At 43.8% G+C, this 22,170-nt stretch overlaps 1 protein-coding gene across 1 annotated transcript; it reads right to left on the reverse strand.

The window, feature by feature from the left end:
• Positions 1–662: 662 nt before the first annotated feature.
• LOC124037408 (ral guanine nucleotide dissociation stimulator-like 1) lies at positions 663–21,799 on the reverse strand. The gene is made up of 21 exons (XM_046352105.1): positions 21,777–21,799; positions 21,083–21,259; positions 20,817–20,871; positions 20,429–20,745; positions 20,234–20,315; positions 20,037–20,126; positions 19,796–19,882; positions 19,567–19,599; positions 19,291–19,412; positions 19,051–19,140; positions 12,359–12,506; positions 12,130–12,244; positions 11,854–12,023; positions 10,980–11,179; positions 10,577–10,651; positions 10,209–10,402; positions 6,650–6,783; positions 5,417–5,736; positions 5,218–5,303; positions 4,999–5,088; positions 663–3,238 (listed from the first exon to the last, which is right to left on the reverse strand). The coding sequence occupies exons 1-20, from the start codon at positions 21,797–21,799 to the stop codon at positions 5,075–5,077; spliced, it is 2,532 nt and encodes an 843-aa protein (XP_046208061.1). The 3' UTR covers positions 663–3,238; positions 4,999–5,074.
• Between the last annotated feature and the right edge of the window lie 371 nt (positions 21,800–22,170).

Genomic DNA, 22,170 nt, shown 5'->3' on the forward strand with positions numbered 1-22,170 from the left:
TGCTGCCAATGCACGGAATTGGAAAAAAAAAAATAACTGAAGATGGAGACCTATATCTCCCTCGCGAATTTTAAGCATCAGCTGTTAGAGCATCTTACTGATCAATGTACCTGTACACAGCCAATCTGTAAATACAACGACCCAACTACCTCATCCCCATATCTTTTTGCTACCCAGTATCTACTTGCACATCTATCACTCCCATTTTTGATGCTAAATTGTAATTATTTCCCCACTATGGCTTATATATTGCCTTACCTCCCTAACCTTACTGCATTTGCACACACTGTATATAGATTTATTGTGTTATTGACTGTACGTTTATCCCATGTGTAACTCCGTTGTTTTTGTCGCACTGCTTTGCTGTATCTTGGCCAGGTCGCAGTTGTAAATGAGAACTTGTTCTCAACTGGACGATCTGTTTAAATAAAGGTGAAAAAATATATATATATATAAATGTTTATTTTCTCAAGGTTAAAATGACTTGCCTAAAATGCTTTTGTAAAAGATTTAAAGTAAAATCCTTAAAATAGAAAAAAAAGTGTTTGATACTGCATTCAAATGAAATTGCACTTGAGCAGTAGCTTCGAGAGGTCATGACTGCATTGAAGTCAGTAGAAATGTCTTTAACTCAAAGTCCACAAATTCTATGGTGCTTTACAGGACTTCTCATTGTAGCACTTTATTTTATGATAAAGAAATTACCAAGTAGATAATTAAAAGGTAATTACACTGTAATAACCCATTTGTTACACTACTTGTTTGTACCAGAATAATAATTGGAAGTATCAAAGGGTCGAACAAATAAACAACATCATCGTAATGATCATTTATTTAGGTAGAGAATTTTGGCAGTGAAGACACACAGAAACTGAGTTCATTAGAGAAAATTCACAAGTGTTGCATGAGAATCAACACAGGGAGAATCGACGACAGTACATCTTGCCCAGCATTTACTACTGAATGACCAATAACAGTCCAGTACACTGCTCAGTGAGATGGCCAGAATGTCAGTATTAGAGAATGAGCGTTATAGTAATAACCAGTGTGATGGAGAGAATAGATGAAACGTAGGAGTGTATATGGTAGGGACCGGTTTCCCTGTGTGGGTTAGACAGGTGGAGGTGTTAATGCTGGTTAGGCAGTGTGGGAGAGCCGGTATCTGTGGGATTCCGTTAAAAGGGGGGTGGGTGTCGGTGTGTAGAGGCCTCGGCACAGGAGGAACTGAATTAGTGTCAGTGTGTAGAGGCCTCGGCACAGGAGGAACTGAATTAGTGTCCGTGTGTAGAGGCCTCGGCACAGGAGGAACTGAATTAGTGTCCTTGTGGGCTAGTGTGAAAATGTAATTCATATCATCTGTGACAAACTATTGCGGTTGAGTGTTTGTTTGGGTGAGACTCGGTGCACAGGGAGCTGGCTGTTCAGAATGTTGTAGATAGAAAAGTATTGTAAGAACGGACATGCCTATTCTGAATGACAGTCTGTTCTGCACAGTACATTTCCAACTGAACATCCTGTAAGAGGTTCGGCACACATTACAGTTCCTGCAAATGGAGGACAACGCAATACGTAAATGTCGTATTTGTCAAAATGGGCGGTTTCTTTTTTGCCTGCTACACAGATTTTCACTGCTCAAAGTTTGAAATTAAACGTACTATTCCTTACCCCCTGGTGGGAGGCACTCATGTAGATAATGAGGCTGTATCACGCCAAACTCACTTGGTTAAAATGAAACCAGAAACATAGTTCCTCTTTCGGCACAAAGTTGTTTCTCTTCACAAAATTATCATCAACTTATAAATTGCAACAACTTTTTTTAACAAGCACCAGTTCTGGTATAAATCCTTGAAAACAAAAGTGATGAATGTACAAACACCTGTTTATAAACTTTCAAAACGCAACATTTTCTAAAATCTCCATGGAAAAATGTGTAGCTACAATTGTAAGAAATTAACTTTAAAAAAAAAAAAAAGTGACACCAAGAAAAGGGCTCTAAAATGCTGACCCACCGCCACATTCAGCCACGTTGACATGCTGAACAGAATCGGAATTAACATACAATTTAAAAACATTGTCCTCAGTCACCCTCTACAAGTTTGATTGACATACACTGGTGTACAATACATTAGGAACACTTTCCTAATATTGCGTTGCAACCCATTTTGCCCTCAGACCAGCCTCAATTTGTTGGGGCATGGAGTCTAGAAGGTGTTGAAAGTGTACCACAGGGATGTTTTTGACACTCAAACCGATGTGCCTGGCAACAACTAGCATAGCCCGTTCAAAAGGCACTTAAATCTTTTTGTGTCTTGCCCATTCACCCTCGGAGTGGCAAACACATAATCCATCTCTCAATTATTGCAAGGCTTAAATATCTTTAACCTGTGTCCTCCCCTTCATCGACACTGATTGAAGTGGATTTAACAGGTGACATCAATAAGGGATCATAGCCGTCACTTGGATTCACCTGGTCAGTGTCATGGAAAGAGGTGTTCCTAATGATTTGTTCATTGTGTGTGACACGGTTTTCTGCCCTGTAAAAAATCAAAAATCAAAGAGAAACTAAATGATACTCCATTTTGTTCTGAGGTGAAAAGAGTTTAAGATTAGGTCACTCATTCAATCTACTTCCCACCTCCCGGAGTGACCCAAACACTAAGAAATGCATCTCTATTAGGACTGTTAATCAATGAGTCAGGCATCGCAATCCGGGCCTCACATAGAGACCCATCCTATGTGTCACTACACCATAGAGGTGAGATAGGACAGCTAGACAATATTAAAAAGGAAATAACTTGTTAAAACCAAGTAGTAACCTATCACACAGCTCACAATGCGGTGCAGCCCCACGTGGTAAACAGTGGACAGGAAGGCCACAGTCTGCTACTGGTGTGGGGGAGGGGGGCACAGCGGTGGGGGTCCGATTGGGGACAAGGGAATAGGTCATTCAGAGTCTACCTCGTTGACTTGAACTCATTCCCCATGTTTGGTCCTTGTCAGTCTCCCAGCATATCTGGGAGGGGGCTGGAGCACTGTACAGCAGTGCAGCAGGAAGTCAAAGTTGGCTGAGGTGTTCATGGCATAACACAGGCTTACTAGGATGATGCAGGAGGCCTGGGTGTTTTAGGCAAGGGACATGGCCAACAGGAAGACCAAGCGACAGTACATGCAGGGCGGGCCAGGCTGTGTTTCACTCAACGGGGAACTGGCTGCTGAGGGGTCAACTCCCTGGAACAGTCTGGTGACAGAGGGGAAATGGTCAGGTAAAAAAAGGACCATCTGTATGGGCCAGATACATCTAATATAAACGTTTAAAAAACACTGATAACTGATTCCTGTTAAAACCTGTCAAAGACCAAGTTTACAAATCTGATTGAATTCCTCTGACTACAACACAATGTCTATTTCAGGGTAGATTTGTTTTAAATACATGTTAATTACAGTAAACCTCATAGGGGGAGATCAGTGTTAGTCAGGTCAATCGAGCAGACACTAAGATCATTAATGACTAACTAATTAGTAAGTTAAGAACAGGCTGTAAATGACTAACCTGTCACCTATTCTCAAAGTTGAAGAGCTCACCTTGCAGGGAACAAAAATGACCGTGTGAAAGACTTAACACGCTGTGCTGGTGAGACAAACAGATGTGAAGGACTATAAAAACTGCCCAAAAATACTAATGAAACACATGCTCTCGATGCAAAAAGCAGTTAGTCACAACACATACAGGAGAAGTCTCTACAACAGTCACAGTCAGGGGAGCCTCTATTGGGTGCACACGCTTGAATTTTTTTTTATGGGTCTAATTGTAAAGACATGTCATTTAACAGTAAAGACATGTCATTTAACAGTAAAAATGTATTACATTTTAATGTGGCAAGAACACAAATAGTAATGATGTGGTCATCTGATTAGCTAGCATCAATCATCATGTCACCAGAATAAAACCCTTGATATTTATTGGAAAGGGGTAACAATAAAGCATCACCACACTGTGAAGTTCATCATAACTCATTTCATCTATAGCCTAATAAACTGCATGCTTTACCGAGTGGGAAGACCACACCATATCATCGCGCAACTCCACGTTTACTTCAATTTGATGGTCATTATATAAATATTTGATCATAAATTCTCATAATTAATTTTACCGACAAGATCCACCTTGTCGAGAGTGTTTTGTTTTGTCAAATTGGAAAGTTTGCCAACAAATGAGGTGTTTCCATCAGGCCTGTTGTGACATTTATCTGGCATGTACATTACGCACATGAAAAGGTTGGATGGAAACCTGGTTATTGTAAAAAAAAAAAAAAGATTTAAAAAGAATAATTCACTTAAAATCAGCTACCTGCAGCTGTGCACATTCATCTACTCAAAAATAATTCCAGCATCCATTTGATGGAAATCTGTTTCAAACACCATAATGACATTCATCGATTGCTATTAGGCCTACTACTAGTGGATGCCAAGTTTCCCCCAAAAATGTGAATTTATTTTTAAAAATACATGAAATGTTTAATAAATTTCCTTCAATACACAAGTGGCTGAATCTCAGCGCGAGCAAACCAACATATCAGTCTGTGTAGCCCATATATCCAGTGCTGTCTCGCCCAAAATACTATGACAGGCGCCATTTCGCTCGCAAGGATGCTTTCTCCAGTGAGATTGATGAGTTATGCTCTTGTCTTGGTCTAATTATAAATATTTAGAGACCCCCCTGCTCTCCAGTTTGCCTATGCAGGGGAATAGATCATTCCTGTGGCTCCCCCGTAATTCGCACTCCTTGTATCTAGCATGGTCAGGTCTGTCAGGAAGGTGCCCAGGTAAGGTATTGTCCCCTGCAGTGCACCCTGGGAAAAGTAAAAGCATAGGATAAACCATACCAGTACATCTGCAGCCACTGCCAAGCTTCTCACTTTGACTTCCCTCCTTAAAACGTAAACAAACAGGGCCTTGAACACAAACTGCCAGTGGCTTGTAGCTTGCTCCATCTCTCACCATTTCATTTTTCCTCTGGAATCGTTTGTGAGTGTGTTTCTGGTGCTCCTTAGCACAGCCTACCTGATTGTCAAACTTAGAGGTGCCCTCCTGTAGGGGAAAAAGTAGATCGCAGTAGTGATTTGATATTTACACAATCAATTAAATCATAAATCAACCACTACACCAATAGCCAAACCTTCTCATATAATTGTATTAATTAACAGAGCAGTCTCTCACCCCCCATCAGCAGCTCTCGGCTCGTCAGGTAGTTGTTGTGATGCGAGAAGACGTCTGATAGCTCCTCAAACGTAGACATGCTGTCTCTGGGAGAATTACATAGAGAAAAGACTAGAACTAATTGGTAATGCATTGGAACTCCTCCACATAAGTTGTGACTAATCAGTTCATATGCATTCAGGTTGTGAAAGAGACTCACTTGGGCACCCAGGACCAGGCCCTCTTCAGTCTGTAAAGTGGGTTGGACTGCAGTGCAGACACAATGGCACGGAGAGAAGAGAAGTTCTTAAGCACGCGACACTCCTGAGCGATGTCTATCCAGCGCTTGATGACCCGTGCCCTGAGGAGCGGGCGGATCTGTTGTCGGTGCAGTATGGTGCTGACCACACACGCTGCCACAGCGTTGAACTGGGTGATGGTGGCACGGATGGTGGGAGCACTGTGCTTGTTCTGTTTCTTATCCCTCTGGGACCAGATGGAGCCCAGGCAGTGGTGAGGAATCACCTTATTGAACAACAACTGGAAACAGAAACTAATTAAGCCGCGTTCACATTGGCTTAATTTCGTAGGTGGTTTGAAGTCCGGTAGAAATCGGATTCCTTGTCCATGTGACTTGTGTCTGAACAGTCAAATCTTATATATTTGCCCTCATGTTGTTTTAGACTTATTTGGCATATCTTGTTGCTTGCTAGCTACTCAAACAGTTTGACAAGAACATGTGGTAGCTAACTAGCCTGTTAATTGTTTACAAACAAATGAATGTGCTAGAATGCTAAACAGCTACCTAGCTAGCTAGTTGATTGCTGTGGCTAGCCAAGCCAAGCTTTTAAAAGTGTTCTTACACTATCATTTTGAACATTCAAAGCAACTGGGAAGATTCCATGTCAGGCATTGTTGTCACCTTAGCTTTCTACATAACCTCTGAGTAATAGGATGCATGAGCACCACCACCAATCAGCCTACACCACTGCGCACACCCATCATTACTATGACAAGTAGCGTAGCCATGTCAGGAAATGGCTGCTGTCTGAAAACAAACAAATCCGATTTGGTCACTTGTAACTTACTGTTTGGACAGTACGTAGTCCAAAACAGATTTGGGAAAAAAAAAAAAAACTGATTTTAGCATTAAGGCCTGCAGTGTGAATAAGGCTTTAGACTATTAGGTTGCGTTCATACAGGCAGCCCAACTCTGATCTTTGGTCCACTAATTGGTCGTTTGACAAATCACATTAGATTTTCACATCAGATCTTTTCAGTGCTGATCTGATTGGTCAAAAAGACCAAACAGTGAAAATAAGAGAATTGGGCTTCCTGTCTAGACACAGGCATAGTCTTAAAACACTTAAACGTATATTTATCGTGCATTGTTCAAATCCCACCTGGGAATCCATATGCCCACCCAGACCCCCTCCCTCAGCCTTTCTCTTACCAGATCCATATAGGTCAGTTGCTCTGCCACCAAATCTGTATCAAATGACATGAAGTCTTCCTGGACCTCAATCTCCACTTCCTCATCCTCACACAGGCCGAAGGAGCGTATGCTGTCAAAACCGCTGGAGAAACCTACCAGGAGTAATGATCAGATTAATGATGGAAGGCCAAACATGGAGATCAAATCAAAGTTTATTTGTCACGTGCACCAAATACAACAGGTGTAAACCTTACAGTGAAATGCTTACTTACAGGCTCTAACCAATGGTGCCAGAAAAAGGTGTGAGTGTGTAGGTAAGTAAAGAAATAAAAACAGTAGAAAGACATTTGAAAATAAGAGTAGCAAGTCTATATACAGACACCTGTTAGTCAGGCTTATTGAGGTAGTATGTACATGTAGGTATTGTTAAAGTGACTGTACATATCTGATGAACAGAGAGTAGCAGAAGCGTAAAAAGAGGGGTTGGTGGGTGGTGGGCCACAATGCAGATAGCCCGGTTAGCCACTGTGCGGGAGCACTGGTTGATCGGGGCAATTTAGGTAATATGTACATGAATGTATAGTTAAAGTGACTAAGCATAAGATAAACAGAGTAGCAGCAGCGTAAAATAAGGGTTGGGGGGGTGGCACACAATGCAAATAGTCCGTGTAACCATTTGGTTAGGAGTCTTTTGGCTTGGGGGTAAAAACTGTTGAGAAGCCTTTTTGTCCTAGACTTGGCACTCCGGTACCGCTTGCCATGCAGTAGTAGAGAGAACAGTCTATGACTGGGGTGGCTGGGGTCTTTGACAATTTTTAGGGCCTTCCTCTGACACCGCCTGGTGTAGAGGTCCTGGATGGCAGGCAGCTTTGCCCCAGTGATGTACTGGGCCGTACGCATTACCCTCTGTAGTGCCTTGCGGTCGGAGGCCAAGCAGTTGCCATACCAGGCAGTGATGCAACCGGTCAGGATGCTCTCGATGTTGCAGCTGTAGAACCTTTTGAGGATCTCAGGACCCATGCAAAATCTTATTAGTTTCCTGAGGGGGAATAGGCTTTGTCGTGCCCTCTTCACGACTGTCTTGGTGTGTTTGGACCAAACTAGTTTGTTGTTGATGTGGACACCAAGAAATTTGAAGCTCTCAACCTGCTCCACTACAGCCCCGTCGATGAGAATGGGGACGTGCTCGGTGCTCCTTTTCCTCTAGTCCTCAATCATCTCCTTAGTCTTGGTTACATTGAGGGATAGGTTGTTATTCTGGCAGAACCCGGCCAGGTCTCTGACCTCCTCCCTATAGGCTGTCTCGTAGTTGTCAGTGATCAGGCCACTGTTGTGTCGCCAGCAAACTTAATGGTGTTGGATTCGTGCCTGGCCATGCAGTCATGGGTGAACAGGGAGTACAGGAGGGGACTGAGACATGCATCCCTGGGGAGCTCCAGTGTTGAGGATCAGCGTGGCAGATGTGTTGCTACCTACCCTCACCACCTGGGGGCGGCCTGTCAGGAAGTCCAGGATCCAGTTGCAGAGGGAGGCGTTTAGTCCCAGGATCCTTAGCTTGGTGATGAGCTTTGAGGGTACCATGGTGTTGAACACTGAGCTGTAGTCAATGAACAGCATTCTCACATAGGTGTTCCTTTTGTCCAGGTGGGAAAGGGCAGTGTCCAGTGCAATAAAGATTGCGTCATCTGTGGATGAGTTGGGGCTGTATGCAAATTGGATTGAGTCTGGGTCTCTGGGATGATGGTGTTGATGTGAGCCATTACCAGCATTTCAAAGCACTTCATGGCTACGGACGTGAGTGCTACGGGTCTGTAGTCATTTAGACAGGTTGCCTTTGTGTTCTTGGGCACAGGGACTATGGTGGTCTGCTTGAAGCATGTTGGTATTACAGACTTAATCAGGGACATGTTGAAAATGTCAGTGAAGACACCTACCAGTTGGTCAGCACATGCCCGGTGCACATGCCCTGGTAATCAGTCTGGCCCGTCTTGTGTATGTCGACCTATTTAAAAGGTCTTACTCACGTCGGCTATGGAGAACGTGATCACACGGTCGTCCGGAACAGCTGATGCTCTCATGCATGCCTCAGTGTTGCTTGCCTCGAAGCGAGCATAGAAGTAGTTTAGCTCATCTGGTAGGCTCGTGTCACTGGGCAGCTCGCGGCTGTGCTTCCCTCTGTAGTCTGTAATAGTTTGCAAGCCCTGCTACATCCGACGAGCGTCGGAGCCGGGGTAGCATGATTCAATCTTAGCCCTGTATTTGCCTGTTTGATGGTTCGTCGCAGGGCATAGTGGGATTTCTTGTAAGCTTCCGGGTTAGAGTCCCGCACCTTGAAAGCGGCAGCTATACCCTTTAGCTCAGTGTGAATGTAATCCATGGCTTCTGGTTGGGGTATGTACGTACAGTCACTGTGGGGATTTTCCTCTGGTTGCACATTTAACATGTTGATAAAGATTTGGTAGAACCGATTTAAGTTCCCCTACATTAAAGTCTCTGGCCACTTGGAGCGCTGTCTCTGGGTGAGTAGTTTCCTGTTTGCTTATTTCCTTATACAGCTGACTGAGTGCGGTCTTCGTGCTAGCATCTGTCTGTGGTGGTAAATAAACAGCCACGAAAAGTATAGCTGAGAACTCTCTAGGCAAGTAGTGTGGCCTGCAGTTTATCACAATATACTCAACTTCAGGTGAGCAAAATCTATTGACTTCCTTAGATTTCGTGCACCAGCTGTTTACAAATATGCACAGACTGTCCCCCCCCTCGTCTTAGGGCGTGTGCTGTTCTATCCTGCCGGTGCAGTGTGTATCCCACTAGCTGAATATCCATGTCGTCATTCAGCCACGATTCCGTGAAGCATAGGATATTACAGTTTATGTCCCGTTGGTATTTGTGATCTTACTTCGTCCAGTTTATTGTCCAATGATTGCATATTGGCGAGTAATGTTGACGGTAACGGCAGCTTTCCTAGTTGTCTTCTGCGGGTCCGGACGAGGCATCTGGCTCTTCGTCCTCTGCGTCGCTTCCTCATGCGAATAATTGGGATGTCTGCCCTGTGGGTTGTTTGGAGAATATCGTTCAAGTCCTGTTGCTGCGGTGGTTGTTGTTGTTGAAGAAATCTTAGTCTAATCCGAGGTGAGTGATCACTGTCCTGATATCCAGAAGCTCTTTGTCTAATCCGAGGTGAGTGATCTCTGTCCTGATATCCAGAAGCTCTTTGTCTAATCCGAGGTGAGTGATCTGTCCTGATATCCAGAAGCTTTTAGTCTAATCCGAGGTGAGTGATCGCTGTCCTGATATCCAGAAGCTCTTTGTCTAATCCGAGGTGAGTGATCTCTGTCCTGATATCCAGAAGCTCTTTTCTGCCGTAAGATACGGTTGCAGAAACATTGTGTACAAAATAATTTACAAATTTCGCGAAAAACCCCCCACATAATAGCACAATTGGTTAGGAGACCGTAAAATGGCGGCCATCTCCTCCGGCACCATCTAATAAAGGTATTTTTAGAGAGAAAGAGAGATAAAAACTAAATAATTAAGAGGATAGAGTACTAATTAACGAGATATCTTACTGTTCACCCACCCTCTGAGTCTACATCCAGACTGGCCTCAGCCTTCAGCTGCTCCAGTAGACTCTGGGCTTGACGCATGGGCTCCGATCCAGGCAGGGCCCTCTGTAGGTAGGCCATCACCCTGTGGAGGCAGGGGTAGGATGGAGGCTCCTGGAAGTCCTCTCGATACTGGCCCATCCAGGCTCTCAAGATGGAGGCCAGGGCACTAAGGGGGATGAGGGGCAGCAAGAGTCAGGGAGGGCTGCTGGGAGTAAGCTGCTGCTGACAGAGGGCAAAGCAGACTTGAAAGCTACACAGTAACAACTCAACTTCACTTGAATCAATATGGAAATCAAGCGAAGACAGACCAAGTAAAGCAGGAGATGTTGAGAAATCTTACATTCGAACAGCTCCTTTGGTTTCAGAGGTTCTACATTGCTCAGTCTGTCCTTCACTATCCTCTGGAATTCCATACCTGAGAGAAGACAACAAAAAATTTAGCACCACTATCTACCATCAGTCTAAATGCAGTGAGACCAATAAGTCTCATCAGCCTCTTCATATAGAGCAGTAGTGTTCTTCAACCATGGTTCTGGAGAGCCACAGTTTATACACACTTTGTCTCAGCTCAACACTTACACATACGTGACTTCATCAAAATCATGTTGATTATTGAACCAGGTGTTATAGCACTATGACAGGGACAAAAGCCTGCACACACTAGGTCCCACCAGGACCAGCTGTTGTCAGCTCCTGCTATACACTCTAGCCACAATGTGCCCCCAGCCCAGAACCAGACGTACTTGTCTAGCAGTAGCTGCAGCACGGTGTGCGTGCTGGCGAAGGTGCGGTATGTGGACAGGAAGATGCTGGTGTAGGCGAGGTCATTGCCCCGGAACCCCGTCAGCAGGGTCTCTACCAGCCGCTCCAGAGTTCCAGCACAGATCTTCCAGGTTTCTAGCTGACTCACCGTGTGGCCAGGTGGCAGCCGGTCCCCCGCTACCTGTGACGAGACAAGATGGAAAGAACCAGGGATATTAGAACGATGAGAACGGTGAAAGAGGTTGAGACAAAGGCACCCTATATTTACATTTTTAGGCAGATGTGTCAGAGTATTGTCTCTGCTGGGAAAAAGGGAGAGGGCGAGAGAGAAAAGGGAGAGAGAGAGAGAAAAGGGAGAGAGAGAGAGAGAAAAGGGAGAGAGAGAGAGAGAAAAGGAGAGAGAGAGAGAGAAAAGGGAGGGAGAGAGAGAGAAAAGGGAGAGAGAGAAAAGGGAGAGAGAGAAAAGGGAGAGAGAGAAAAGGGAGAGAGAGAAAAGGGAGAGAGAGAGAAGGGAGAGAGAGAGAGAGAGAGAGAAAAGGGAGAGAGAGAGAGAGAAGGGAGAGAGAGAGAGAGAAGGGAGAGAGAGAGAGAGAAGGGAGAGAGAGAGAGAGAAGGGAGAGAGAGAGAGAGAAGGGAGAGAGAGAGAGAGAGGGAGAGAGAGAGAGAAGGGAGAGAGAGAGAGAAGGGAGAGAGAGAGAGAAGGGAGAGAGAGAGAGAAGGGAGAGAGAGAGAGAAGGGAGAGAGAGAGAGAAGGGAGAGAGAGAGAAGGGAGAGAGAGAGAGAAGGGAGAGAGAGAGAGAAGGGAGAGAGAGAGAAGCTGCTAGCGCGCTACAATAGGGAACTACAACAGGTGACCTTGCTGAGGCGTAGGCTGGCACGCTGCTGGGCGCAGGGGAGTGTGGAGGCATAGCGACTCCTCAGCTGGACAGGCCACCCCGCCGTGCCTCGCACACGCAGCAGGAAGTCAAAGTTTGCAGAGGTGTTCATGGCGTAAAACATATTAGCATTGTCAGGAATCACCAGCTCTGGAAAAGGAAGGATTTTCCCCACAATATCACAAGTCAGTAATTACAAATGAGAGTATGAAAGACTGAGTGTGTGATATTTGAGTGACAGGGAGAATATTTGTACCTCTTTCGTCAGAGATGACCTGCACCAGCTCATATCCCTCCCCAGGGTCACTCTCCAGGTTGTGTTTGGCCACGGCTCTAGAGATCACTGCTGGAATCTTATCCTGACTCGTCAACTGGGGAGGGAACAACACCACGTACCAATCAAAAACCACTAAAAGGGTTCCATACATTGATTCAAAATGTCTTGGCCATCTGAATCAAAGTACTAATCTCCTGCTGAGACGTACCATGATGCTCTTGTAGAGGTTGCCGTTGCCCTGCTGCAGGCTGACTCTGATGATGCAGGCGTCCTGAGCCTGGGTGTTGTAGGCAGGGGGCAGGGGAGAGGAGGGGGACATGGGCGTCAGGGAGAGCAACCGTCTTGTGTGCGACTGCCTGGTGACAGAGGGAAAATGTTCAGGTTTTTAAAAAAGGACCATCTATATGGGTCAGATAAATCTAATATAAAACACACTGATATAACTGATTCCTGTTAATACATATTGGGCTCTATTTGAACTAATCTAAAGCAATGGTAAATATTAGTGCTGGCGGTAGAGTTATAGGTTCAGGGTGTCTACGAAATATTTTTGCTATTTTCACAACCTGAATAATGACACAAAAGGACTGGGTTTTGATAAATAAACAAGTTAAGGGTGTGTCAAAGATTGGCCCCTCACTGGCCTATCAATGTGCTCCATGGTTAAATATGTGCTTCAAGTTGTGTATTTCCAGTCTCCTATGTATTGAGTTAGTCCATTAAATAGTTCACCCCATATTTGCTAAATATGTTGAACATGTTTGCTGTCCACATTGTTCTAATTGCATTGCTAAACATAGGCTATAGCATTCACACTGATATAGGGGCTAGGCCTACTGTAAATTGTAGTCTGGACATGGTTGTTAGTCAGCCTGCCAGCTTAGTGGAGTCTGCCACTAGCACAGTCAGTGTAGTCAGCTCAGCTATTCCCATTGAGACCGTGTCTGTGCCTCGACCTAGGTTGGGTAAAACTAAACATGGCGGTGTTCGCCTTAGCAATCTCACTAGAATAAAGACCTCCTCCATTCCTGCCATTATTGAAAGAGATCGTGATACCTCATCTCAAAATACGGCTACTTAATGTTAGATCCATCACTTCAAAGGCAGCTATAGTCAATGAACTAATCACTGATCATAATATTGATGTGATTGGCCTGACTGAAACATGGCTTAAGCCTGATGAATTTACTGTGTTAAATGAGGCGTCACCTCCTGGTTACACTAGTGACCATATCCCCCGTGCATCCCACAAAGGCGGAGGTGTTGCTAACATTTACGATAGCAAATGTCAATTTACCAATATACAGCGTTCCTCACTGAGTTCCCTGAATTCCTATCGGACCTTGTAGTTATAGCAGATATTCAAATTTTTGGTGACTTTAATATTCACATGGAAAAGTCCACAGACCCACTCCAAAAGGCTTTCGGCGCCATCATCACTCAGTGGGTTTTGTACAACACGTCTCTGGACCTTCTCACTTCCACAGTCATACTCTATCTAGTTTTGTCCCATGGAATAAATGTTGTGGATCTTAATGTTTTTCCTCATAATCCTGGACTATCGGACCACCATTTTATTATGTTTGCAATCGCAACAAATAATCTGCGCAGACCCCAACCAAGGAGCATCAAAAGTCATGCTATAAATTCTCAGACAACAAAGATTCCTTGATGCCCTTCCAGACTCCCTCTGCCTACCCAAGAATGTCAGAGGACAAAAATCTGTTAACCACCGAGCTGAGGAACTCAATTTAACCTTGCGCAATACCCTAGATGCAGTTGCACCCCTAAAAACATTTGTCATAATGTTCCCTGGTATACAGAAAATACCCGAGCTCTGAAGGAAGCTTCCAGAAAATTCGAACTGAAATGGCGCCACACCAAACTTGATGTCTTCCGACTTGCTTGGAAAGACCGTACCGTGCAGCATCGAAGAGCCCTCACTGCTGCTCGATCATCCTATTCTTCCAACTTAATTGAGGAAAATAAGAACAAGCCAAAATGTATTTTTGATACTGTTGCAAAGCAAACTAAAAAGCAGCATTCCCCAAGTGAGGATGGCTTTGACTTCAGCAGTAATAAATTCATGAACTTCTTTGAGGAAAAGATCATGATTATTAGAAAGCAAATTACAGATTCCTCTTTAAATCTGCGTATTCCTCCAAAGCTCAGTTGTCCTGAGTCTGCAAAACTCTGCCAGGACCTAGGTTCAAGAGAGACACTCAAGTGTTTAAGTACTATATCTCTTGACACAATGATGAAAATATTCATGGCCTCTAAATATTCAAGCTGCATACTGGACCCTATTCCAACTAAACTACTGAAAGAGCTGCTTCCTGTGCTTGGCCCTCCTATGTTGAACATAATAAACGGCTCTCTATCCACCGGATGTTTACCAAACTCACTAAAAGTGGCAGTAATAAAGCCTCTTGAAAAAGCCAAACCTTGACCCAGAAAATATGAACAACTAAACTCTGCCTTTATCGAATCTTACATTCCTCTCAAAAATGTTAGAAAAAGCTGTTGCGCAGAAACTCACTGCCTTCCTGAAGACAAACAATGTATACGAAATATTTCAGTCTGGTTTTAGACCCCCTCACAGCACTGACACTGCACTTGTGAAGGTGGTAAATTACCTTTTAATGGCATCAGACCGAGGCTCTGCATCTGTCCTCATGCTCCTAGACCTTAGTGCTGCTTTTGATACCATCGATCACCACATTTTTTTGGAGAGATTAGAAACCCAAATTGGTCTACACAGACTAGTTCTGGCATGGTTTAGATCTTATCTGTCGGAAAGATATCAGTTTGTCTGTGAATGGTTTGTCCTCTGACAAATCAAATGTAAATTTTGGTGTTCCTCAAGGTTCCGTTTTAGGACCACTATTTTCACTATATATTTGACCTTTTGGGGATGTCATTCAAAAACATAATGTTAACTTTCACTGCTATACGAATGACACACAGCTGTACATTTCAATGAAACATGGTGAAGCCCCAAAATTTCCCTCGCTAGAATCCTGTGTTTCAGACATAAGAAAGTGGATGGCTGCAAACTTTCTACTTTTAAACTCTGACAAAACAGAGATGCTTGTTCTAGGTCCCAAGAAACAAAGATATTCTGTTGAATCTGACAATTAATCTTGATGGTTGTACAGTCGACTCAAATAAAACCGAAGGACCTCGGTGTTACTCTCGACCCTGATCTCTCTTTTGACTAACATATCAAGACTGTTTCAAGGACAGCTTTTTTTCCATCCATAACATTGCAAAAATCAGAAACTTTCTGTCCAAAGATTATGCATAAAAATTAATCCATGCTTTTGTTACTTCTAGGTGGTTGGGGTAATATCCTTCCTGTTTGTCCCTGTCCGGGGGTATCATCGAATGGGGCCACAGTGTCTCCTGACCCCTCCTGTCTCAGCCTCCAGTAGTTATGCTGCTGTAGTTTGTGTCGGGGGGCTAGGGTCAGTCTGTTATATCTTGAGTATTTCTCCTGTCTTATCCGGTGTCGTGTGAATTTAAGCATGTTCTCTCTAATTCTCTCTTTCTTTCTCGCTCTCTGAGGACCTGAGCCCTAAGACCATGCCTCGGGACTACCTGGCATGATGAATCCTTGCTGTCCCCAGTCCACCTGGACGTGCTGCTGCTCCAGTTTAAACTGTTCTGCCTGCGGCTATGGAACCCTGACCTTTCCCAGACCTGCAGTTTTCAACTCTCTAGAGACAGCAGGAGCGGTAGAGATGTTCTCAATGATCGGCTATGAAAAGCCAGCTGACATTTACTCCTGAGGTGCTGACTTGTTGCACCCTCGACAACTACTGTGAATATTATTATTTGACCATGCTGGTCATTTATGAACATTTGAACATCTTGGCCATGTTCTGTTATATTCTCCACCCGGCAGAACCAGAAGAGGACTGGTTCCTCTAGGTTTCGGCCATTCTAGGGAGTTTTTCCTAGCCACCGTGCTTCTACACCTGCATTGCTTGCTGTTTGGGGTTTTAGGCTGGGTTTCTGTACAGCACTTTGATATATCAGCTGATGTAAGAAGGGCTATATAAATCAGTTTGATTTGATGAACTTTTCCAATGCTAGTTAAAGGATGCAGTTTCCCATTGAATTAACTACAAAAAAGGTAAGATATTTTTTAAATTCTAGTGCTGCTCTGCAAACAAGGTTGTTAGCTAGCTAGCTCTGGTCCAACTTTAAACAAACTATGAAGTTCAAAGACGTTTCAAAGTTATAATTCTGTGGGACGAAGATAATGCATGTCATAAAAAGATGCCCAGCGGCGAGCTTCCTCCATCCGCTCTTGCATCTCACACTGTGACTGGCAGCACTATGATTAAACCATACCGTTACTGCAAAATACAATTTGCTCTTAACAACTTCCCTATATAGCTTAGAAAAAGAAGAGAAAATCAGCCATAGCAAGCTGCTCTATCCACACTGATTGGTGAAGTAATTTAATGTCAAACTAAATGTTAAAAAAAATATTTACATTTCAGAGGTTAAAAAAGGAACAGAAAAGAACATTAGTCATTTTTTAAAAATAGTTCTGTTTAGAAAGAAAATATTGTTTTCCAATTTTGGTTCCAACCATACACAAACAGACCCCATTTCAAAGGAAACAAGCACTCAGTAAGATCAGGTGTGGCCAATTAGGGGGCGCAGCCAATATGCCTGAAGACACTTAAGAGTTTTGTTGATGCCGAGAACGGAATGTGTTTATTTTACCTCCCTTTTTTTCTCCCCAAATTTGTGATATCCAATTGCAATCTTGTCTCATCGCTGCAACTCCCCTGTACTGAGAATGTTCCAAAGCAAGCAACAATCATGGTGTATGTGCCCTCCAGGACACCTACACCACCCGATGTCACAGGAAGGCCATAAAGATCGTCAAGGACAACCACCCGAGCCACTGCCTGTTCACCCCGCTACCATCCAGAAGGCGAGGTCAGTACAGGTGCATCAAAGCTGGGACTGAGAGACTGAAAAACAGCTTCTATCTCAAGGCCATCAGACTGTTAAACAGCCACCACTAACATTGAGTGGCTGCTGCCAACACACAGACTCAACTCCAACCACTTTAATAATGGGAATTGATGGAAATTGATGTAAAATATATCACTAGCCACTTTAAACAATGCTTCTTAATATAATGTTTACATACATTACTCATCTCATATGTATATGTATATACACTGTACTCTATATCATCTACTGCATCTTTATGTAACACATGTATCACTAGCCACTTTAAACTATACCACTTTGTTTACATACCCTACATTACTCATCTCATATGTATATACTGTACTCGATACCATCACTGCATCTTGCCTATGCCGTTCTGTACCACCACTCATTCATATATCTTTATGTACATATTCTTTATCCCTTTACACTTGTGTGTGTATAAGGTAGTAGTTTTGGAATTGTCTCATCATTAGGTTGTTAGGTGAGATTACTCATTGGTTATCACTGCATTGTCGGAACTAGAAGCACAAGCATTTCGCTACACTTGCATTAACATCTGCTAACCAGGTGTATGTGACAAATAAATTTGATTTGATTTCCAGAAGGTTGTGGAAAGGTGGTATGCAAAATAATCCTAGGACAACCACACTCTCACCAAGCTCTAAGAAACATCTGTTTTCAGAACAGTATGTGCTACCTGGGTAAAGCTCCAATATAAAGAGAAAGGGTGAACATCCACTCACCATTATGCTGCTTTCAAATGTCATGTTTTGTAAACATCTTACAGATCATATTTGCACTTTTCCAGAAATAGCTGATGAAATTGCATTGCAGTCGAGCCATAAACCCATGACAACAATATTTCTAAATAAGATCGGGTCAGAAGCACGATATCATAAAATCCCATCGCTCGTTCCATGGCACTGTGCACACGTACTGTAGGCCTAAATGTCTTTACGCGTACCAGTCGCGCATCTATCTATACAATACACTAGGCTCCTGTCAATTGTATCATTGCCCATGTGCGAAGCAGATTTTTTTAAATCTGATGTTGATATGGCATTACAGGAAGATTGAAGAGATTGGAATTGCGTGTCTTTGATAATCGGGGGTGCTCTTTGAAAATAGGGATGGATTTCCTACTTAAACAAGCGAAATGCAGGTATGTGAATAATGAGAAGGCATGAGGGCAAAAACCTCCAACATATTTCGAAGCACTATGTAGACCATTTAAAACCCATTTATTCATAGGCTACTTTTGACTAAATGTTCAAGTTAAAAAGACACATCTTTGCGATTCTGCTAAACTAGCCTTGATTGGGGGCAGGGCAGGGTAGGCTTTGCTCGTTTTTTTTATGCAATTAAACAAAAACAAAACAAATGGGGGAACTAATCGTTTTTTGACATTTCTAAATACGAGATTCACCGGCATAAAATTCACATCTCTCCTTCCATGGGCACCGTGCTTCATGGCTGGATAGGCTACACTTCCACTCAAAATCAATGCCATTATCAACTGCGTTAACCACAACCTGCTTTTTGTGAGTCTTAAAAACATCCCATTAGCGCCGCATGAAATTGTCACTTTGGGGTTGTTTTTAGGACACAACTTAAATATTGCCACCCCTCCCAACTCAGCGCAAGTGAGCTGATTTTAGACAGATAAATTGACAAACCTGCCATTAGAGCTGGAAAATGCCAGTGCTCCAGTTAACGTTACAAAATTGCAAACTAACAAGAGTTTGACACTTAAGCCTCCTCAGCATCAGATGGAAATAGAGACCAATAGGGCTACGGTTCCAAATCTGATTGTAGTCAACAGAATTTGATCGTGTCTATTATTTCAGGTTAGATTTATTTTAAATCCCAATGTTACGTACAGTACACATCATGTTAAGTCCTCCAGTGTGTACTTACTGGCTAAGTCGCTTGACAATGCCCTTGCAAAGTTTGCATAAAGTCTTACTTCTGTCTCCCACTCCTTCAATGTCACAAGACATGGCATGGCTGCAGAAGACAGAGAATAATCATGATATCACTACTACCAGTCCACTTATCCCGAGTAGGAGTCAAACAATGAGAAAGAGATGGAGCAGAGAGGATAGAGGGAGTAAGAGCTGATTTAGAGAGAGTGTGAATGATTACTGACGCTTGTACCTCTCCTCCTCTCTGTGTTGAGGCTGGCACTTGAACCAGCGCAGGAAGGCAGCGTTAGCAATAAGACAGTAGCTGTTACACGCAGACTGCAGCAGCTTGATCCGAGCGATCACCTCAAACTCCCGCAGAGTCAGAGATCAAGGTCACAGTCAATTTTTCATTTAACTAGGCAAGTCAGTTAAGAACAAACTCTTAACGTAAAAAGCTGACTACTAACAATGACCTTTCACCCTTTACCTAATTAGTGGGTTAGAACGGGTTAAAAATGACACTCACCCTTCGCATCTTCTCAAAGTTGATTAGCCCCCCCTGCAGAGAACACAAAGAGGAGTGTGAAAGACTGAACAATGATACCACACTGTGCTGGCTAGACAAACAGTGGTGGTAGACTAAAAATGGTCAAACACATTCCTCAAATACTCATGCTCTATATGCAAACAGCAGCCACAACACACAGGACAATTCTACAACCAAACAGGAGGAGTAGGATGATAGTAAGGCTCACCTCTACTAGGTCTGACCGGGCCGTATCTAACATGGTCAGGTCTGTCAGGAAGGTGCCCAGGTAAGGTATCGTCCCTTGCATGGCACCCTGGGAGGAGAGACAGAGCAATGGTTCAAAATCATACCGATACATCAGCAGGCACAGCCAAGTTTATCTCACTTTGACTCCCCTCCTTAAAACGTAAAGAAACAGGGCCTTGAACACAAACTGCCAGTGGCTTGTAGCTTGCTCCATCTCTCACCATTTCTAATTTCCTCTGGAATCGTTTGTGAGTGTGTTTCTGGTGCTCCTTAGCACAGCCTACCTGATTGGCAAACTTAGAAGTGCCCTCCTGTAGGGGAAAAGTAGATGTGTACCTATCAAATCATTACTACATTCAATCACTACACCAAAAACCAAACCCTCTCATATGATGGTATTAACAGAGCAGAGTCTCACCCTCATCAGCAGCTCTTCACTGGTCAGTGAGAGTTTGTGATGTAAGATGTCTGATAGCTCCCCAAATGAAGACATGCTGTCTCTGGGGAATTACATAGAGAAAGACTAGAACAAATTGGGAATGCATTGGAACTCCTCCACATGAGTTGTGACTAATCAGTTCATATGCATTCAGGTTGTGAAAGAAAGACTCACTTGGGCACCCAGGACCAGGCCCTCTTCAGTCTGTAGAGTGGGTTGGACTGCAGTGCAGACACAATGGCACGCAGCGAGGAGAAGTTCTTAAGCACGCGACACTCCTGAGCGATGTCTATCCAGCGCTTGATGACCCGTGCCCTGAGAAGCGGGCGGATCTGTTGTCGGTGCAGTATGGTGCTGACCACACACGCTGCCACAGCGTTGAACTGGGTGATGGTGGCACGGATGGTGGGAGCACTGTGCTTGTTCTGTTTCTTATAACTCTGGGACCATATGGAGCCCAGGCAGTGGTGAGGAATCACCTTCTTGAACAACTGGAAACAGACATAATTTGACTATTAGTATTAAAACAATGTATACTTATCCTGCATTGTTCCAATCCCACCAGTAACAGTCTCCTCAGCCTCAATGTAGAGCAGTAGTGTTCTTCAACCATGGTTCTGGAGAGCCACAGTTTATACACACTTTGTCTCAGCTCAACACTTACACATACGTGACTTCATCAAAATCATGTTGATTATTGAACCAGGTGTTATAGCACTATGACTGGGACAAAAGCCTGCACACACTAGGTCCCACCAGGACCAGCTGTTGTCAGCTCCTGCTATACACTCTAGCCACCATGGGCCCCCAGCCCAGAACCAGACGTACTTGTCTAGCAGCTGCAGCACGGTGTGCGTGCTGGCGAAGGTGCGGTATGTGGACAGGAAGATGCTGGTGTAGGCAAGCTTATCGTCCCTGAATGCCATCAGTTGGGTCTGCACAAGCCGCTCCAGTGTTCCTTCCCGGATCTTTACAGCTGGTTTCCTTTCTTTCACAACCCTCCACCTGCAACGGGACAAAATGTAAAGAACCAGGGATAGGTGTCGAGACAACGACACCCTGTATTTAATTCTAAGCCGATTTGGGAGAGAGAACTTGCTGCTACAACAAGAAACACTCCAATCTGATTGTAATCACGGAACCGAGCGCCCCTCATTGAGCCTGTCCTCTGGCTCAAAGAGAGAGGCAAAGAGGACAGCAGACTCTGTCCAACTTACCAGCTCTTTACTCTCAGTCAGCACTGCTCTCTGGCAAATATCTAGCCACTGGAAATGTACTGACTGCCGAGTAGCAAAAATATACAGTCACACTGTATTTGCATAGAATCTCTAGTTGGATGGCACTCTGAGAAGTGCCACGACAGTAAAAAAAGCACCAGTGTGGCTCACCGTTTACATCATCTTGCTTTCCACTAAACAAATAAGATTACAAGTCAACAGAAAACAAACCACCACACAGACAATAGCTAGGTTTCCATCCAACTTTCATGCAAATATTCTAAAATCCACATACATTTTCCCACCAGACATGTTTCCGTCCAGACATGTTTCCGTCAAATGTACTTGTTGCAGATTAAAAGCTGTGCACGATGACGTAGGGCACATACAAATAACCAGCTAAATGGGTTTCAATCGCATTTTCAACTCTACTGATGGTTTTGTCAAAAACAATGTTGGGTCATGTACTCACTCGGGTCATGGCAGGTACACGCTAGCCAACAGCTTGCAGATAATGGCCTACATGTGATTATTATGGACATTTTTATTTGTCAAACGGCAGCCGAGCATTGATCATCATGTCACCAGAATAAGACCCTCAATATTTATTGGAAAGTCACATCAAGCTCATCACCTTGCACTTTCACCACCCTGTGAAGTTCGTCATTTGTCATCTGTAGCATAATAAGCTGCATGGTT

This window comes from Oncorhynchus gorbuscha, linkage group LG06 (genome assembly GCF_021184085.1).
Source record: "Oncorhynchus gorbuscha isolate QuinsamMale2020 ecotype Even-year linkage group LG06, OgorEven_v1.0, whole genome shotgun sequence".
Classification (NCBI taxonomy): domain Eukaryota; kingdom Metazoa; phylum Chordata; class Actinopteri; order Salmoniformes; family Salmonidae; genus Oncorhynchus; species Oncorhynchus gorbuscha.

Coding starts and splice junctions, on each gene's coding strand:
- LOC124037408 (XM_046352105.1), bottom strand. CDS start 21,799: ATGTCTGGACGGAAACATGTCTG. Junction 21,260..21,776: donor TCTGGACGGAAACATGTCTG/GTGGGAAAATGT, acceptor GTCCCGTTGCAG/GTGGAGGGTTGTGAAAGAAA. Junction 10,652..10,979: donor CTGCAGCTACTGCTAGACAA/GTACGTCTGGTT, acceptor GTCTTCTCTCAG/GTATGGAATTCCAGAGGATA.